General features: G+C 53.0%; 1 protein-coding gene across 1 annotated transcript in view; it reads right to left on the bottom strand.

The window, feature by feature from the left end:
- Nucleotides 1–14,678, bottom strand: part of PDZD4 (PDZ domain containing 4) — a 71,982-nt gene that overhangs the window by 13,079 nt on the left and 44,225 nt on the right. The window contains exons 2-3 of the mRNA XM_015405614.1: nt 4,910–5,221; nt 3,692–3,782 (exon numbers count right to left, since the gene is read on the bottom strand). Of these exons, the coding sequence (XP_015261100.1) occupies nt 3,692–3,782; nt 4,910–5,221 (403 nt within the window). The remainder of the gene's footprint in view (nt 1–3,691; nt 3,783–4,909; nt 5,222–14,678) is intronic.

Here is a 14,678-nt window from a genome sequence, read left to right as displayed (position 1 = left end):
AGACAGCTTCAAGAGGGGACTGGATCAACACATGGAGCAGAGGTCCATCAGTGGCTATTAGCCACAAGGTACAGAGGTATATAAAGGCTGTGGAAGGTCGGTAGTTCAGCAGTTCGAGACCCGAATGTGCCGCATGACGGAGTGAGCTCCCGTCTCTAGTTCCAGCTCCTGCCAACCTAGCAGTTTGAAAGCAAGAAATTGCAAGTAGATAAATAGGTACCGCTTCGGTGGGAAGGGAACAGCGTTCCGTGCGCCTTGGTGTTTAGTCATGCCGGCCACATGACCACGGAAACGTCTTTGGACAGCGCTGGCTCTTCGGCTTTGAAACGGAGATTAGCACAGCAACCCTAGAGTCGGACTCGACTGGCTTTCGAGCAAGGGAACCTTTACCTTTACCTATAGAGGGAACACTCTGAGGAATTTCACATTACCCTTTTTAACCCATTTTGAAGCCGTTTTTGATTTGTTGTGGAGTAAACCGGTATAGGGCTGCCATTTCACACATGGCTTTCCGCTTCCGGTAAAGAGCTGGATCCGAAGCGGTTTGCCATTTCAGACTGCACCGCTTTTTCCCGCTTCCCCCCCGCCGTTTTTTGCCCGCGCGGGCGATCTCTGGGTTTTTTAAAAAAACATTCGCTTTAGAGCGCTCCGTTCCGTGCACCTCGGTGTTTAGTCATGCCGGCCACATGACCACGGAAACGTCTTCGGAGAGCACTGGCTCTTCGGCTCTGAAACTGAGATGAGCACTGCAACCCTAGAGTCGGACTCGACTGGCTTTCGAGCAAGGGAAACCTTTACCTTAGAGCGCTATAGCGCTATAGTGCTATAACACAACACTCCAGGCATTCCAATGGGGTTGATATAACGCTGTTGCATTATAGCGTTATACCTTTATAGCACTATAGCACTATAAAGTGAATGTTCCAAAAAAAAAAGCTGGAGATCGCCTGCACGGGCGAAAAATGGCGGGGAAAAGCGCATCGGAACCGTGAGAGGAAACCAAAGACTACTGGAAGCGGTTGACAGGGAAAACGCTTCAGCCCGGTTTCCTAAACGGGACAGAAGCGTTTGTGTGTGAAATTACAAACATATTCCGATAGGGAACCGGTTCTAAAACGGTTCTGTCAGAAATGACAGACCAGAAACCGTTTGGGAACCGTTCCTCTTCTGGATTATATCGTCTGTCTGAAATTCCTCTATGTCTGGGGCAAGGGATGCTCTGTCTTGGGACTTGGGGGGGCAACAGTGGGAGGACTTCTGGAGTTCTGGCCCCACTGGTGGACCTCCTGATGGTCCCTGGGTTTTGGCCACTGTGTGCCACAGAGTGTTGAGCTGGATGGGCCACTGGCCTGATCCAACATGGCTTCCCTTATGTTCTTATGTATGGAGCAAGTGATGCTCTGTATTCTTGGTGCTTGAGGGGCAATAGTGGGAGGGTTTCTGGAGTTCTGGCTCCACTGGTGGACCTTCTGATGGCCCTGAGTTTTGGCCACTGTGTGACACAGAGTATTGGACTCAATGGGCCATTGGCCTGATCCAACATGGCTTCTCTTATGTTCTTATGTCTGGGGCAGTGATGCTCTGTATTCTTGGTGCTTAGGGGGCAACAGTGGGAGGGCTTCTGGAGTTCTGGCCCCTCTGGTGGACCTCCTGATGGCACCTGGGTTTTGGCCACTGTGTGACACAGAGGGTTGGATTGGGTGGGCCACTGGCCTGATCCAACATGGCTTCCCTTATGTTCTTATGTCTGGGGTAGTGATGCTCTGTCTTCTTGGTGCTTGAGGGGCAATAGTGGGAGGGATTCTGGAGTTCTGGCTCCACTGGTGGACCTCCTGATGGCACTTGGGTTTTGGCCACTGTGTGGCACAGAGTATTGAACTGGGTTAGTATTGAACAGAGTATTGAACTGGGTGGGCCATTGGCCTGATCTGACATGGCTTCTCTTATGTTCTTATGTCTGGGGCAGTGAAGCTCTGTATTCTTGGTGCTTGGGGGGCAACAGTGGGAGGGCTTTTGGAATTCTGACCCCACTGGTGGACCTCCTAAAGGCCCCTGGATTCTGACCACTGTGTAACCCAGAGTGTTGGACTACATGGGCCCCTGGCCTGATCCAACATGGCTTCTCTTATATCCAGAGCTAAAACACGCTTGTTGGGAGCCCAAACTGGCACTGTTTTCCCATCTGCAAGCGTTATTATTGCTACTATTATTTCTCTGAACTTATCCCCTCCTTTCGTGCCAAATGGCACCAAGAGCATGAAGCGGTGCAAAGTGGATTCTGATGTAAATCCCATAGCGTCGGCTCACGCGTGCACGTTCATCTTATTTAATTATCGTGGAAATGTATGTCACCTGTCCAGATACTTCCTCAAAGCAGTCCATAAGGAAAAGAATACAAAAGGGCCTCAGCATAGAAAAAGACAGCGTCACAGTAGCACGAAAGTGATTTAAAAATGCAAATGCAGATTCTGCAGAGGAAAGCAGCACCTGGCCAATGGGTTAGGTAGGCTGTCTCTCGTGCCTTCCTTTCACGTGCCCTTTGGGAGGGAGGGTCAGGGCCAGACTGACAGCCTGTTCCTCTCCTCTCCCTTCTTTGGGGTCAGGGCTCGGGCAGCCCGAGGGAGGGGCCCCTTTCCAGAGTTTTTCACTTCCAGTCTGCCCCTGCTTCCAGGGTTGTTGTGAGGTTGAAATGGAGGAGCAGAAATAGGCTCCTCAGTCCTCACTACTAACAGGGCACATCCTAGTGGAGGCAATATTCGTGGTGTTTCTCGCTAGGGTTGCCATTTCCCAGTTGGGGGCGGGGGGATCCCCTGGTTTTTCAGGCTGTTCCCTCCCACTGGCCACCTGGCCAGTGGGAAAAAATTCCCCCCCAAAACAGCGGTGTGCCAGAAATAAATGCATTCTGCATGCCAAGCAGGGGCTCTGCTACTGAGCCAGGGTCTCAGGTCAAGGTCTTTCTCATCCCCTCCTGCCTGGTCCTTTTAACTGGAGATGCCAGGGATTGAACCTGGGACCTTCTGCATGCCAAGCAGAGGCTCTGCCACTGAGCCAGGGTCTCAGGTCAAGGTCTTTCTCATCACCTCCTGCCTGGTCCTTTTAACTGGAGATGCCGGGGATTGAACCTGGGACCTTCTGCATGCCAAGCAGAGGCTCTGCCACTAAGCCAGGGTCTCAGGTCAAGGTCTTTCTCATCCCCTCCTGCCTGGTCCTTTTAACTGGAGATGTCAGGGATTGAACCTGGGACCTTCTGCATGCCAAGCAGGGGCTCTGCTACTGAGCCAGCATCTCAGCTCAAGGTCTTCCCCATCACCCCCTGCCTGGTCCTTTTAACTGGAGATGATGGGGATTGAACCTGGGACCTCCTGCATGCCAAGCAGAGGCTCTGCCACTGAGCCGGGGTCTCAGGTTAAGGTCTCTCTCATCACCTCCTGCCTGGTCCTTCTAACTGGAGATGTCAGGGATTGAACCTGGGACCTTCTGCATGCCAAGCAGAGGCTCTGCCACTGAGCCAGGGTCTCAGGTCAAGGTCTTCCCCATCACCTCCTGCCTGGTCCTTTTACCTGGAGATGCCGGGGATTGAACCTGGGACCTCCTTCATGCCAAGCAGAGGCTCTGCCACTGAGCCACAGGCCCTTCATGCATTTGAAATGTGTTCCCAGAACTGCTTCTTTCTGCCTCACCACGTGCTCACCTCATATTCCAGCTCCTCTGCCCGCTCGGTCTCCGGAGCACCTCCTTCCATGAATTCCACAGGATCATAATACTCATGGCCGATCGAGGGGCTACGGAACAGAAGAAGACAAAAGCCATGAGGAGAACCAGCTCTTTGCCACCGGAGAACTCTCTTAGGAGACTCCCAAGAGGCTGAGTCGCCACCTACTAAGTCCACAAACGCATGCTGGAGGTGGAGATCTGGAATTTAAGCATGTGGACTGACTGTGGTAAATGGGGTTGCCAGGTTTGGGACTTAACAGGGGCTGGACAGAGTCCCAGGTGACATCACCAGCAATGTCGCTACGTCACTTCCAGTGCGCGCCGTGACACTGTGGTCCCAGTATTGGGGCAAAAACTCTGTTAAAAACAGCTTCTACCATAGAGTTTTTTACCCAAATACCAGAGCGTCGCTGATGTGATGACATCCCTTCCGGTACATGACAGGGATCTGGGGTGGACATGGTACAGTCCTGTACACAGCGCCCTGCCCTGGCTCAACCTAGGAACTGCAGAAGGTACCAGGGTGGCAATGTTTCCCTGTGCCTTTGATGAAAGCAACAGTGGTTGCCTTGACTTGGACGGACCCGGCTAGTCCCATCTTATCCGGTCTCAGAAGCTGAGCAGTTTCAGCCCTGGTCAGTGCTTGGATGGGAGACCACCGAGGAGGTCCAGGGTTGCTATGCAGAGGCAGGCATTGGCAAAAGCCACCTCTGAACGTTTCTTTCCCTGGCCTGGATGGCCCAGGCTACCCCGATCTTATCAAATCTTGGAAGCTAAGCAGGGTCAGCCCTTGGATGGGAGACCACCGATGGGAGACCACCAAGGAAGTCCAGGGTTGCTACGCAGAGGCAGGCGATGGCAAACCCGCCTCTGAATGTCCCTTGCCCTGACCTGGATGGCCCCGGCTAGCTCGATCTTGTCAGCTCTTTGGAAGCTAAGCAGGGATGCCCCTGGTGACTATTTGGACGGGAGACCGCTAAGGAAACCCGGGGTCACTACGCAGAGGCAGGCGACAGCAAACCAACGATGCCCGTCTCTTGCCTCGAAAACCTTACGGGGTCGCCGTCCGTCGGCTGCAGCCCACCGCCACGTCCCGCCACCACCGGCTGAAGTCCACGAGAACAGAAATGGGCCATTCGTTCCTGATTCAAGTCCATGAAGCGCGAAGGCAAAGGAAGATCCGGGGAATACTCACAGATCTGGCAGCCCGTAGGGTTCCAGCGTCACGGCTGGGGGGCTCGGTGGCCGCATCCGCCCCAGCCCCAGGAGGTGCTCGAAGGTGATATCCGTCTGGGTCCCGCTGTCCACCAGGGTTGCCGGGTCCCCCTGGGGGGCAGGTCCCTCGCCGCCCCCACTGCGGCTGCGGGGACTGCGCCGGAGCACCTGTATGACCAACGGCTCCTTGGAGCACCGCAGAGCTTCCAGGGTCTGTTCTTGGGAGAGACGGGAGAGCTCCCGCCCATTTACCTGCGGCGGAGGGAAGAGATCAGCCACGTCAATACAGCCGCTAAATGGAGAAAGGAAGAGGGGACGGGAACACGCGGTGCCTTGTGAGCGCCAAATTCTTATGCTCCTTTCCCCCAGTCTGCTGAGGGTCAAACGACACGGTTTTGTTTTATTCTACTTTATCCATTCCCTGCCTTTCTCCCCTGTGGAGACCCAAAGCGACTCACATAAGTCTCCTGTCCTCCATTTTATCCTCACAACAACCCTGTGAGGTAGGTTAGGCGGAGAGAGTGGTCCAACGTCACTTTGTGAGCTTCCACAACAAAGCGGGGATTCGGAGTCTCCCAGATTCCTAGTCGGGCACTCTAACCACGACACCACGCTGGCTGTTCACAACTCCTACCCTGTACTTTAACCTGGGGCAGGAGATTTGGATCAGGGAAGCAGGACTGAGGCAGACAGATTTCACCCTTTTCTCCCTGCCACTGCCCTGATCAAAATTGCCCTTCCCATGTAAGAAGGAGGAGGAGGGGGAGAAGGAGGAGGGGGAGAAGGAGAAGGAAAAGGAGGAGGAGGAAAAGAAAGAACAAGTGGGAACAAAGAAATCAGGTCTCCATGGGTCTTGCTGCAAACCAACTAGGATGAAGGGGTTCTGCAAAAACAATTCTAATTATTTTGATTATTAAAACATCAAGAGAAACACCTAATGACCTTTATGGTATCTTATGTATCCTACAAAACAATTTCAGGTTTCGTACCGCATACCCAACTCTGACCAGGCTGGCCTGAGCTTTTCAGATCTCGGAAGCTAAGCAGGGTTGGCCCTCGTTAGTACTTGGATAGGAGACCAGCAAAGAGGGCCAGGGTTGCTACGCAGAGGCGGGCAATAGCAAACCACCTCTGAATGTCTCTTCCCTTGACCTGGATGGCCCAGGCTCGCCAGATCTTGGAAGCTAAGCAGGGTCGGTCCTGGCTAGTATTTGGATGGGAGACCCAGCTGAGCTCTGAGCAGGAGCAGGAGACAGAGGGGTGAGTGTTTTTTTACTTGCTTTCAGCTGAGGGAATTCAGCTGAGGATATTGTGTGGGAGAACTGGTCTGGGAGTGAGTGAAAGCGCTTAGAGAAGTTGCAGTGTCCTGGCTGCTTGAGAGAGGGAGAGGAAGGGGCATTGTTTGACTGTGATTGACTGCAATTGAGTATTTGGCAGAGGCACGAGCCGAAGGGCAAGCTAAAGGGCTCTTTGCCTGTGGCTCTTAGCCTAGGGACTCTTGGACTAGGGGCTCTGTGAGAAGCCCAAGAAGAGCCAGAAAGCCAAGGCCCTAGGCTCTTTGTCTTCCCCGTAAAGTAATTTGACTTCGACAAGAAAAACCACATAAATACAAAGGGTTTTAAAAGGGGGATTATATTTACTTATTTTGAAAGAATTATGAAGCCAGAATGCCAGCAGGGGGTTGGGGGCTATCCAGTGTTTTGCACAGAGTGTCACATTTATTTATTTATATTTAAATTTATACCCCGGCCTATCCCGAAGGCTCTGGGCCCACTGGACAGAAGTCTTGGGTGTGTGCTCGGTGCAAGGAGCTCCTGGTTCTCAGGGAACGTGTGTGCTCCCTTGAGGCCAAGGTGGCTGACCTGGAGAAGCAGAGACAGTCAGCTAGGCGCACAGAAAAGACTCTCGGGGACTTGTTAGCTACGTCCCACTCTGGATCTGGCAGCCCCGCTGCTGTCAGGGAGCATGAGGGTCTAGGGGAAACAGGGCACCGTGCTGAGGATAAGGGGAATGTGCCCTCAGAAGGGACCTCTTCCCCAGCTGGTGAGCGGCTCTCCTTTTGCACCAAGGAACCATCCCTGAGCAGGGTGGGAGGGGGGCTCTTGGTAGTGGGTGATTCGATCCTTAGGCAGGTAGACAGCTGGGTGGCGAACCCGCGTACTGACCGTATGGTGACTTGCCTGCCTGGTGCAAAGGTAGCGGACATTACGCGTGTTTTAGATAGGCTGGTAGATAGTGCTGGGGAGAAGCCAGTGGTCGTGGTGCATGTCGGCACCAACGATGTGGGGAAATGCAGTCGTGAGGTCCTGGAGGAGAAATTTAGGATGCTGGGCAGGAAACTTAGGTCCAGGACCTCCAAGGTAGCCTTCTCAGAAGTGTTACCTGTTCCACGCGCAGGGCCGGAGAGACAGGCAGAGATCAGGAGTCTCAATGCGTGGATGAGACGATGGTGTAGAGGGGAAGGGTTCAGGTTTGTTAGGCACTGGGATACTTTTTGGAACAAGAGGGAGCTGTACAGGCGAGACGGCAGTGGAGCCTGAGTGGTGGGTGTTGCCTTCTGACACACTTCCAGTGATGTCAGGGGGCGTGGCATATGCAAATGAGTCATGCTAATGAGTCATGCTAATGAGCTCCTGCACCTCTTTTTCTACGAAATGACCCCTGTTTCTCAGATATGCTTTCGGCTGGTCCCGCATTGGGCAGGGGGCTGGACTAGATGTTCTATGTGGCTCCTTCCAACTCTATGATTCTAGGACTGCAAACTGGAACAGTGCATTAGAGTTTCTAGAAAGAGGCTAAAATGTTCTTGCAGTGTTTTTTGGGGTGGGGGTGGGGAGAGGCATCTCTCGCTCAGTCCTGTGATGCACCATTAGAAATTTCCCAGTCTGGAAACACAGTGACGAAGCGGCAGGAAACTCAGCGCCAAACAGACCGGGATGACATCTGTCACCGGCGCTGAATGCCGTTTATCAGACTGACGCATGAATCACCTGCGATTTGTCATTCATGTGAAATGGTCCTGTCGGGTTTAAATTAAATTAAATTAAGGGCGGGAAGGGACTGGCTGGATAGGAGGGAAAACTTTTTGACAGTTAAGACTCGATCTAATGGGTGGAAATTACAAGGGAGTCGTTACCGGCTAAATATCAGGAGAAACTTCCTAACTGTAAGGGTGGTTGAGGAGTGGAACGGACTTCCTCAGGAGGTGGTGGAGGCTCCTTCGCTGGATGTTTTCAAGCGGAGGCTGGACGGCCATCTTCCGGGTATGTTGCAGGGCTGTCTTTCGGCTATGCTCCTGCAGAGTGCAGGGGGTTGGACTAGATGGCCTGCAACGCAATGTTCCCTCTAAGCTGTGGAGTCTTGTGAGCAAAGACTCTACTTTGTGAGCTGCTGCCATTAAAGTTGTGAGTGAGAGATTTGGCTCCTGCATAAAACTAGTTTGTTCTGGAGCCATCCTCCCCGAGCGAAGACGAAAATGTGTGAGCTGGAGGCTAAAAAACTGTGAGCTAGCTCACACTAACTCAGCTTAGAGGGAACACTGCCTTCAAGGTCCCTTCCAACTCGAACATTCTATGATTCTAAGATTTGTGCAACAGTGGGATCGGCTGCCTGGGGAGGTGGTGGATGCTCCCCCTCCCAGGCCGTCTCTAAGCAGCGGCTGGACAAACACTGGTCAGGGATGCTCTAGGCCGGTCCTACATCGACCAGGGGGTTGGGCTAGATGGCCTCTGTGGGTCCTTACAACTCTGTGATTCTGTGTCGCTGCCCTTCATTGGGAGTTTGGTTTCTTCTGGGATGTCACAATACGGGCCCACAGCAGGGTTTCTGAGAGGGAAGGTGGCACGATATAAAGCCTGATTTCATCAGATCTTGGAAGCTAAGCAAAGTCGGTACCTGGAAGGCAGACCACCAAGGAAGACTCTGCAGAGGGAGGCAACTGGCAGACCACCTCTGCTGCTCACTTGCCTTGAAAGCCCCTTGCTGGGGTTGCCATACGTTAGAAACTACGCAGGGTCCTGGTCCTTATGTATGAGGGACCACCAAGGAAGGCTCTGCAGAGGAAGGCAAAGGCAAACCACCTCTGCTTATTCATTTGCCTTGAAAGCCCCTTGCTGGGGTCACCATAAGTTGGAAAATAATCAGGGTCCTTATTTGGATGGGGGACCACCAAGGAAGCCTCTGCAGAGGAAGGCAAAGGCAAACCACCTCTGTTTTTCGCTTCCCTTGAAGGACTCTTGCTGGGGTCGCCAGAAGTTGGAAACTAAGCAGGGTCCTTATGTATGAGGGACCACCAAGGAAGGCTCTGCAGAGGAAGGCAAGGGGAAACCACCTCTGTTTTTCAGTTCCCTTGAAAGACTCTTGCTGGGGTCGCCATAAGTTGGAAACTAAGCAACCTTATTTGGAAGCGGGGTGCAGCGGAGCCTAACGGACAGAGCCGAGGCCGAAGCGGATATGGGCCGTGTGCCTGAACGGTCCCGCCAACGAAAGTCGTCCTGAAACGCCAGAGACTGCCTGAAAAGAAGCCAAGCCAGAAGCAACAACAGGCCCACCACCTGGGTGCCGGTAGGCAGCCCCGCCCCCATCTCATGTGGCCCTAGTTAGGGATTAAGCGTTCTTAGAATCCATTACATGTAAACCGCCCAGAGACCCTTCGGGGTTAGGGCGGTATAGCAAGTAAAAAGTATAAATAAATTATTTGGATGGGGGACCACCAAGGAAGGCTCTGCAGAGGAAGGCCATGGCGAACCACCTCTTCTTATTCATTTTCCTTGAAAACCTGAGGGGGTAGCCATACGTCAGCTGTGGCTCGGGAGTGCTTTACACAAAGACAGTCGGGCTTCGGCTAATTATTCTAGACAGAAATTTCCATGCAAGCTGTGAACGTAAAAGAACAAATGGACACAGATCTGACATTAAAATCGAAAAAGTCGTGCGGTAAACCTCTGCAAAGGGAAGCCATTCCCACCCACTTCACGTTCCCCCTCCCAGGAACGCTGTTCTTGGGGGCACAGGAGACCCCCCCTAGCAACAGTGGGAGGGGGGGAAAGCTGGAGGTCTGCAGAAGGCGGGGGGATTGGTAAAAAAGCCCCCCCTTCCTTTTGTGGAAATGTATCAAGGGATCGAAGGGGATGCTTAGAAACCAGTGGGAGAACATTTCAGTCTCCCCAGACGTGCAGCCTCTGATCTCTAACTCGCCATCCTTCAAACAAAGAACTTCAAAGGAGAACTCCAGCACGAAACCGATGGTTTATTGAGATTCGACATTCTCTCTCCACCTCGCTGGGAGAAAAACCACCACTGGGATTTCTGACTCCAGGCAGGTGTTAACCAACTCAGCATAACTAGCGAATGTGCAATTTTCCTGGTTAGATCTGAACAAACGGGGGGACTCGCGAGGACTCGCGGGGAGACTCACGAGGACTTGCGTCTCATTCCCCCCAATATCCCCTTCCCAAGCCATTGCCATCTTCCCACCCCCTGGCAGCTTCCCCTTTCCCTGCTTCCTTCTCTTCTTCACACCCACCCAGACAATCCACCTTCCTCTAGTCCCCCTCCAGTTTTCAGCTCTCCTGCTCCTATTGTGTCCTTCCCTGTCCACCAAACGAACATTTTCTTTCCCCCTCTTCCAGGGATCCTGGAGGCTTTTTGCCTTCCTCTGGGCATAGAGGAGAAGTCACTGAGGAAGCAGGGAGGGAAGTAGTTGTGAATTTCCTGTGTTAGGCAAGGGGTTGGGCGAGATGACCCTCAAAGTCCCTTCTAGCTCAATGTTTTGGACTAGATGACCCTTAAGGTCCCTTCCAGCTCTATGTTTCTATGTTCTCTCTCATCTTTCCCTGCTTTCTTCCCTCCCTTTCATCTTTCACCTTTTGTAGTCTCTCCCCCACCCACCCCTACCACAGTTGACTGATGGAAACAAAAAAAACTGGAAGGCTTGGCTATATCGTGGTTGCCTAGCAACCCTCTAAATGGCCACCGAGATCTCAGTAGGCATCAGTCTCTTAAAGCTATAGACACCGTTTCTATTATTTGGGGTGTTTCAAGCCCCCCAATGTATTTTACATGCATTCCATCAGTACATGTGGTTTTCCCAGTGGGGTAAACAGTGGCTCCTCAGAGCCGTTACAGGCAATGTTCCCTCTAAGCTGTGGAGTCTTCTGAGGAAAAATTCTGCTTTCTGAGCTACTGGCATTAAAGTTGTGAGTGAGCGATTTGGCTGCTGCATAAAAGTTTGCTCTGGAGCCATCCTTCCAAAGCTAAGACAAAAATCTGTGAGCTGGAGGCTAAAAAACTGTGAGCTAGCTCACACTAACTCAGCTTCGAGGGAACACTGGTTACAGGTTGGGAAAACGGTGGAGGGTGGGGAACCTTAAGACCCCCCTCTCCCTGCGCATCATGCTCTCAATCCAGATCATGTCCTCATGGGCCTGGGAATTCAGTCCCCTGCGCAGAACTCACAACACATGTCTGAACCCACAGACCGAGCCCGGGATGGCGCGACGGAAACATAACATTGCAGCCAGGCCCCATGTGCAAAGCCTAGAAGGCGCCACTGGTGCGCAGAAACAGGCAGTGTTTCTATTGACATGGAAAGGATTCTCTGAAAGTAGAAAGCCTGTAAAGCGCAAGGCCCCTTTCTCCTGAGATGGAATACGGACGAGCACAGTCGCGCCCCTGACCTTGGTGGGATTGTTAATGTGATCCACGGAATGAGCATATAAATACTCAGACTGTGGGGAGTTCAAGGGATGCTGTCACAGGATAAACGACCGTGTAAAACAAAGCCATTACAGCGGTGGAGGTAAAAGCAGATAAGGCCCGCTTGTTTATGCATTCAGAGATGGATCTCCGAGGTCGTCCCCGGCTTCTTATCACTGCAGGCCGGGATCTCCACTGAGACACAGACAAAGAATCCCAGGTTGCTTTTCAGACAGGTACCACCACCACCCCGCTCACCATATCAGGATTGTCTACTCACACTGGTAGCAGCTCTCCAGGGTCTCAGGCTGAGGTCTTTCTCATCACCTACTGCCTGGTCCTTTGTAACTGGAGATGCTGGGAATTGAACCGAGGAACTTCTGCGTGCGAAGGACAGGGTCTGCCACTGAGCCAGGGTCTCAGGTCAAGGTCTTTCCCATCACCTCCTGCCTGGGCCTTTGTAACTGGAGATGCTGGGAATTGAACCGAGGAACTTCTGCGTGCGAAGGACAGGGTCTGCCACTGAGCCAAGCTCTGAGGTCAAGGTCTTTCCCATCACCTCCTGCCTGGGCCTTTGTAACTGGAGATGCTGGGAATTGAACCGAGGAACTTCTGCGTGCGAAGGACAGGGTCTGCCACTGAGCCAAGCTCTGAGGTCAAGGTCTTTCCCATCACCTCCTGCCTGGGCCTTTGTAACTGGAGATGCTGGGAATTGAACCGAGGAACTTCTGCGTGCGAAGGACAGGGTCTGCCACTGAGCCAAGCTCTGAGGTCAAGGTCTTTCCCATCACCTCCTGCCTGGGCCTTTGTAACTGGAGATGCTGGGAATTGAACCGAGGAACTTCTGCGTGCGAAGGACAGGGTCTGCCACTGAGCCAAGCTCTGAGGTCAAGGTCTTTCTCATCTCCTCCTGCCTGGTCCTTTTAACTGGAGATGCCAGGGATTGAACCTGGGACTTTCTGCATGCCAAGCAGATTATCTACCACTGAGCCAGAGTCTTAGGTCAAGGTCGTTCTTATTACCTCCTGCCTGGTCCTCTTTAACTAGAGATGCCGGGGATTGAACCTGGGACCTTCTGCATGCCAAGCAGAGGCTCTGCCACTGAGCCAGGGTCTCAGGTCAAGGTCTTTCTCATCTCCTCCTGCCTGGTCCTTCTAACTGGAGATGCCGGGTATTGAACCTGGGACTGTATGCATGCCAAACAAAGGCTCTGGCACTGAGCCAGGGTCTCAGATTAAGGTTCCATCTCCTCCTGCCTGGTCCTATTACCTGCAGATGCCGGGGATTGAACCTGGGACCTCCTGCATGCCAAGCAGAGGCTCTGCCACTGAGCCAGGGTCTCAGGTCAAGGTCTTTCCCATCACCTCCTGCCTGGTCCTTTTAACTGGAGATGCTGGGGACTGAACCTGGGACTTTCTGCATGCCAAACAGAGGCTCTGCCACTGAGCCACAGCTTCTCTTTGGATGGTTCTACCTTGTCAGCTAGCTGCCATGTTTCACTTGTGTTCATTCTTTCCTGACTGTGGTGCGAGTGCGCATGCTTGCCTGCTTGCTTTGCTCGCTTGCTGTAAACAGCAATCGGGAGGCGCTCATAAGACCGTGCGTACTGGTGCTGCCAGACTGAGTTATCTGACTAACCTTGAGGAAGAGGGAGGGCTTGCGTTCCACTGCTGGTGTGAATATTTCTGCTCTCATGGTGCACAGAGAGTCTCCCGTTCATTATGTAACCTCCTGCCAGGAGAATTCTCGCACGCGCACTTGGATTTCATTTCCTTAGCCAACTGCAGCATCATGGTATATGTAGTGATGCATCAGCCCCCATTGTCATTCCTAACAATATACCTGTAGATCATGGCAACAGACCTGTAGTCTAATAAAGCATAAGGATTCCCTGGAAACGTGTGTGGAGATTTGCATGCTGTTGAACCTGACATACCTACAGCTAGACTATATTTGTCAGCTTTTTTCTCCCGATCCTTTCCCTGAAGCAAGACAAGAGGAAATTTGCAGGAGAAACCTTTTCATTATACCCAAAGGCCTGGGAAAGCGCATGCTGAAATTCTGATTGACGCGTAATTAAAGGCTCAGGGGCGGGGGGGGGGGAATGGCTTTGCCACTACTAGTGCCACTGGCGCTACAGCTTGTGTAAATGTCACCAACAGGCAGCGCCACGCGCCCATTCATTAAAAACCACACCCCCGCTCTCCGTTCACGCCTTTATCTGGGTATCAATTTTGCAGAGGGCCATCCGGGATGCGAGAGAAATCGCTCAGGTGGCTTCCCGTTTCGGATCCGGAGCCGCCGCCACGCGCTTGCTACAATCCCACAGCCAGCCGTTTCCCTGGCGCCCCGTCAGTTCTGGCTCACAACTCACGCGTGAGCGCCCACGTCATTCAAGGCCGTGTGAGGATGTTTTTTTGGTTCATCGTATGAATCTACGACCGTCGCTTTGCGTCACGGTGCTGATGCACCTGCGGGTGCGTCACTGTGCATGGCCCGGTGTGCCGAGTGCGGGCCTGTGTTGCGCTGCCTTTTGCAGAACACCATTGTGTGTGTGTGTGTGTGTCCTTCTCTCTCTTTCTCCATCACTGCCGCTGCAGTTACCATGGCAACTGGAGTGATTGATACCGGCATCCGCAGCTGGGGAGAAGGGGAAATATGGGGGAAAGGGGGATCAAACGCGGCGCAAAGCTCCCTCCCCTGCCTGCTCCCTCGCCTTGGAAGTCCAGAAATCAGTTCCCTCCTGCCTCCCCTCCCATTCTGAATTACAAACAGGGATGGGGGACGGCGGGAGCGACAACCAGGGTTGCCCGTTTGAGGCTTGGGGTTCAGGGCGGAGGGGGACGAGGTGGGGTCGGAAAGAACTGACAGGGGGCGGGAAGGGGCTGAAATGTCGCCAACGCTAGGAGAGAAAGGGCCACCCAGTGGGTTTGGCTGGGGCAGGACTGAGGGAGGGAGATTGTTCCCTGCCTCGGGAAGGCCCTGCCGGAATTTATAACAAATGCTAATCGCCTTCCTGCAGGGGATACTGGAATCAGATTCGCCTCCCCGCG

This window comes from Gekko japonicus, unplaced genomic scaffold (assembly GCF_001447785.1).
Source record: "Gekko japonicus isolate JY-2015 unplaced genomic scaffold, Gekko_japonicus_V1.1 scaffold3552, whole genome shotgun sequence".
Lineage (NCBI taxonomy): Eukaryota > Metazoa > Chordata > Lepidosauria > Squamata > Gekkonidae > Gekko > Gekko japonicus.
This window is presented reverse-complemented; position numbering and strand designations above follow the sequence as displayed.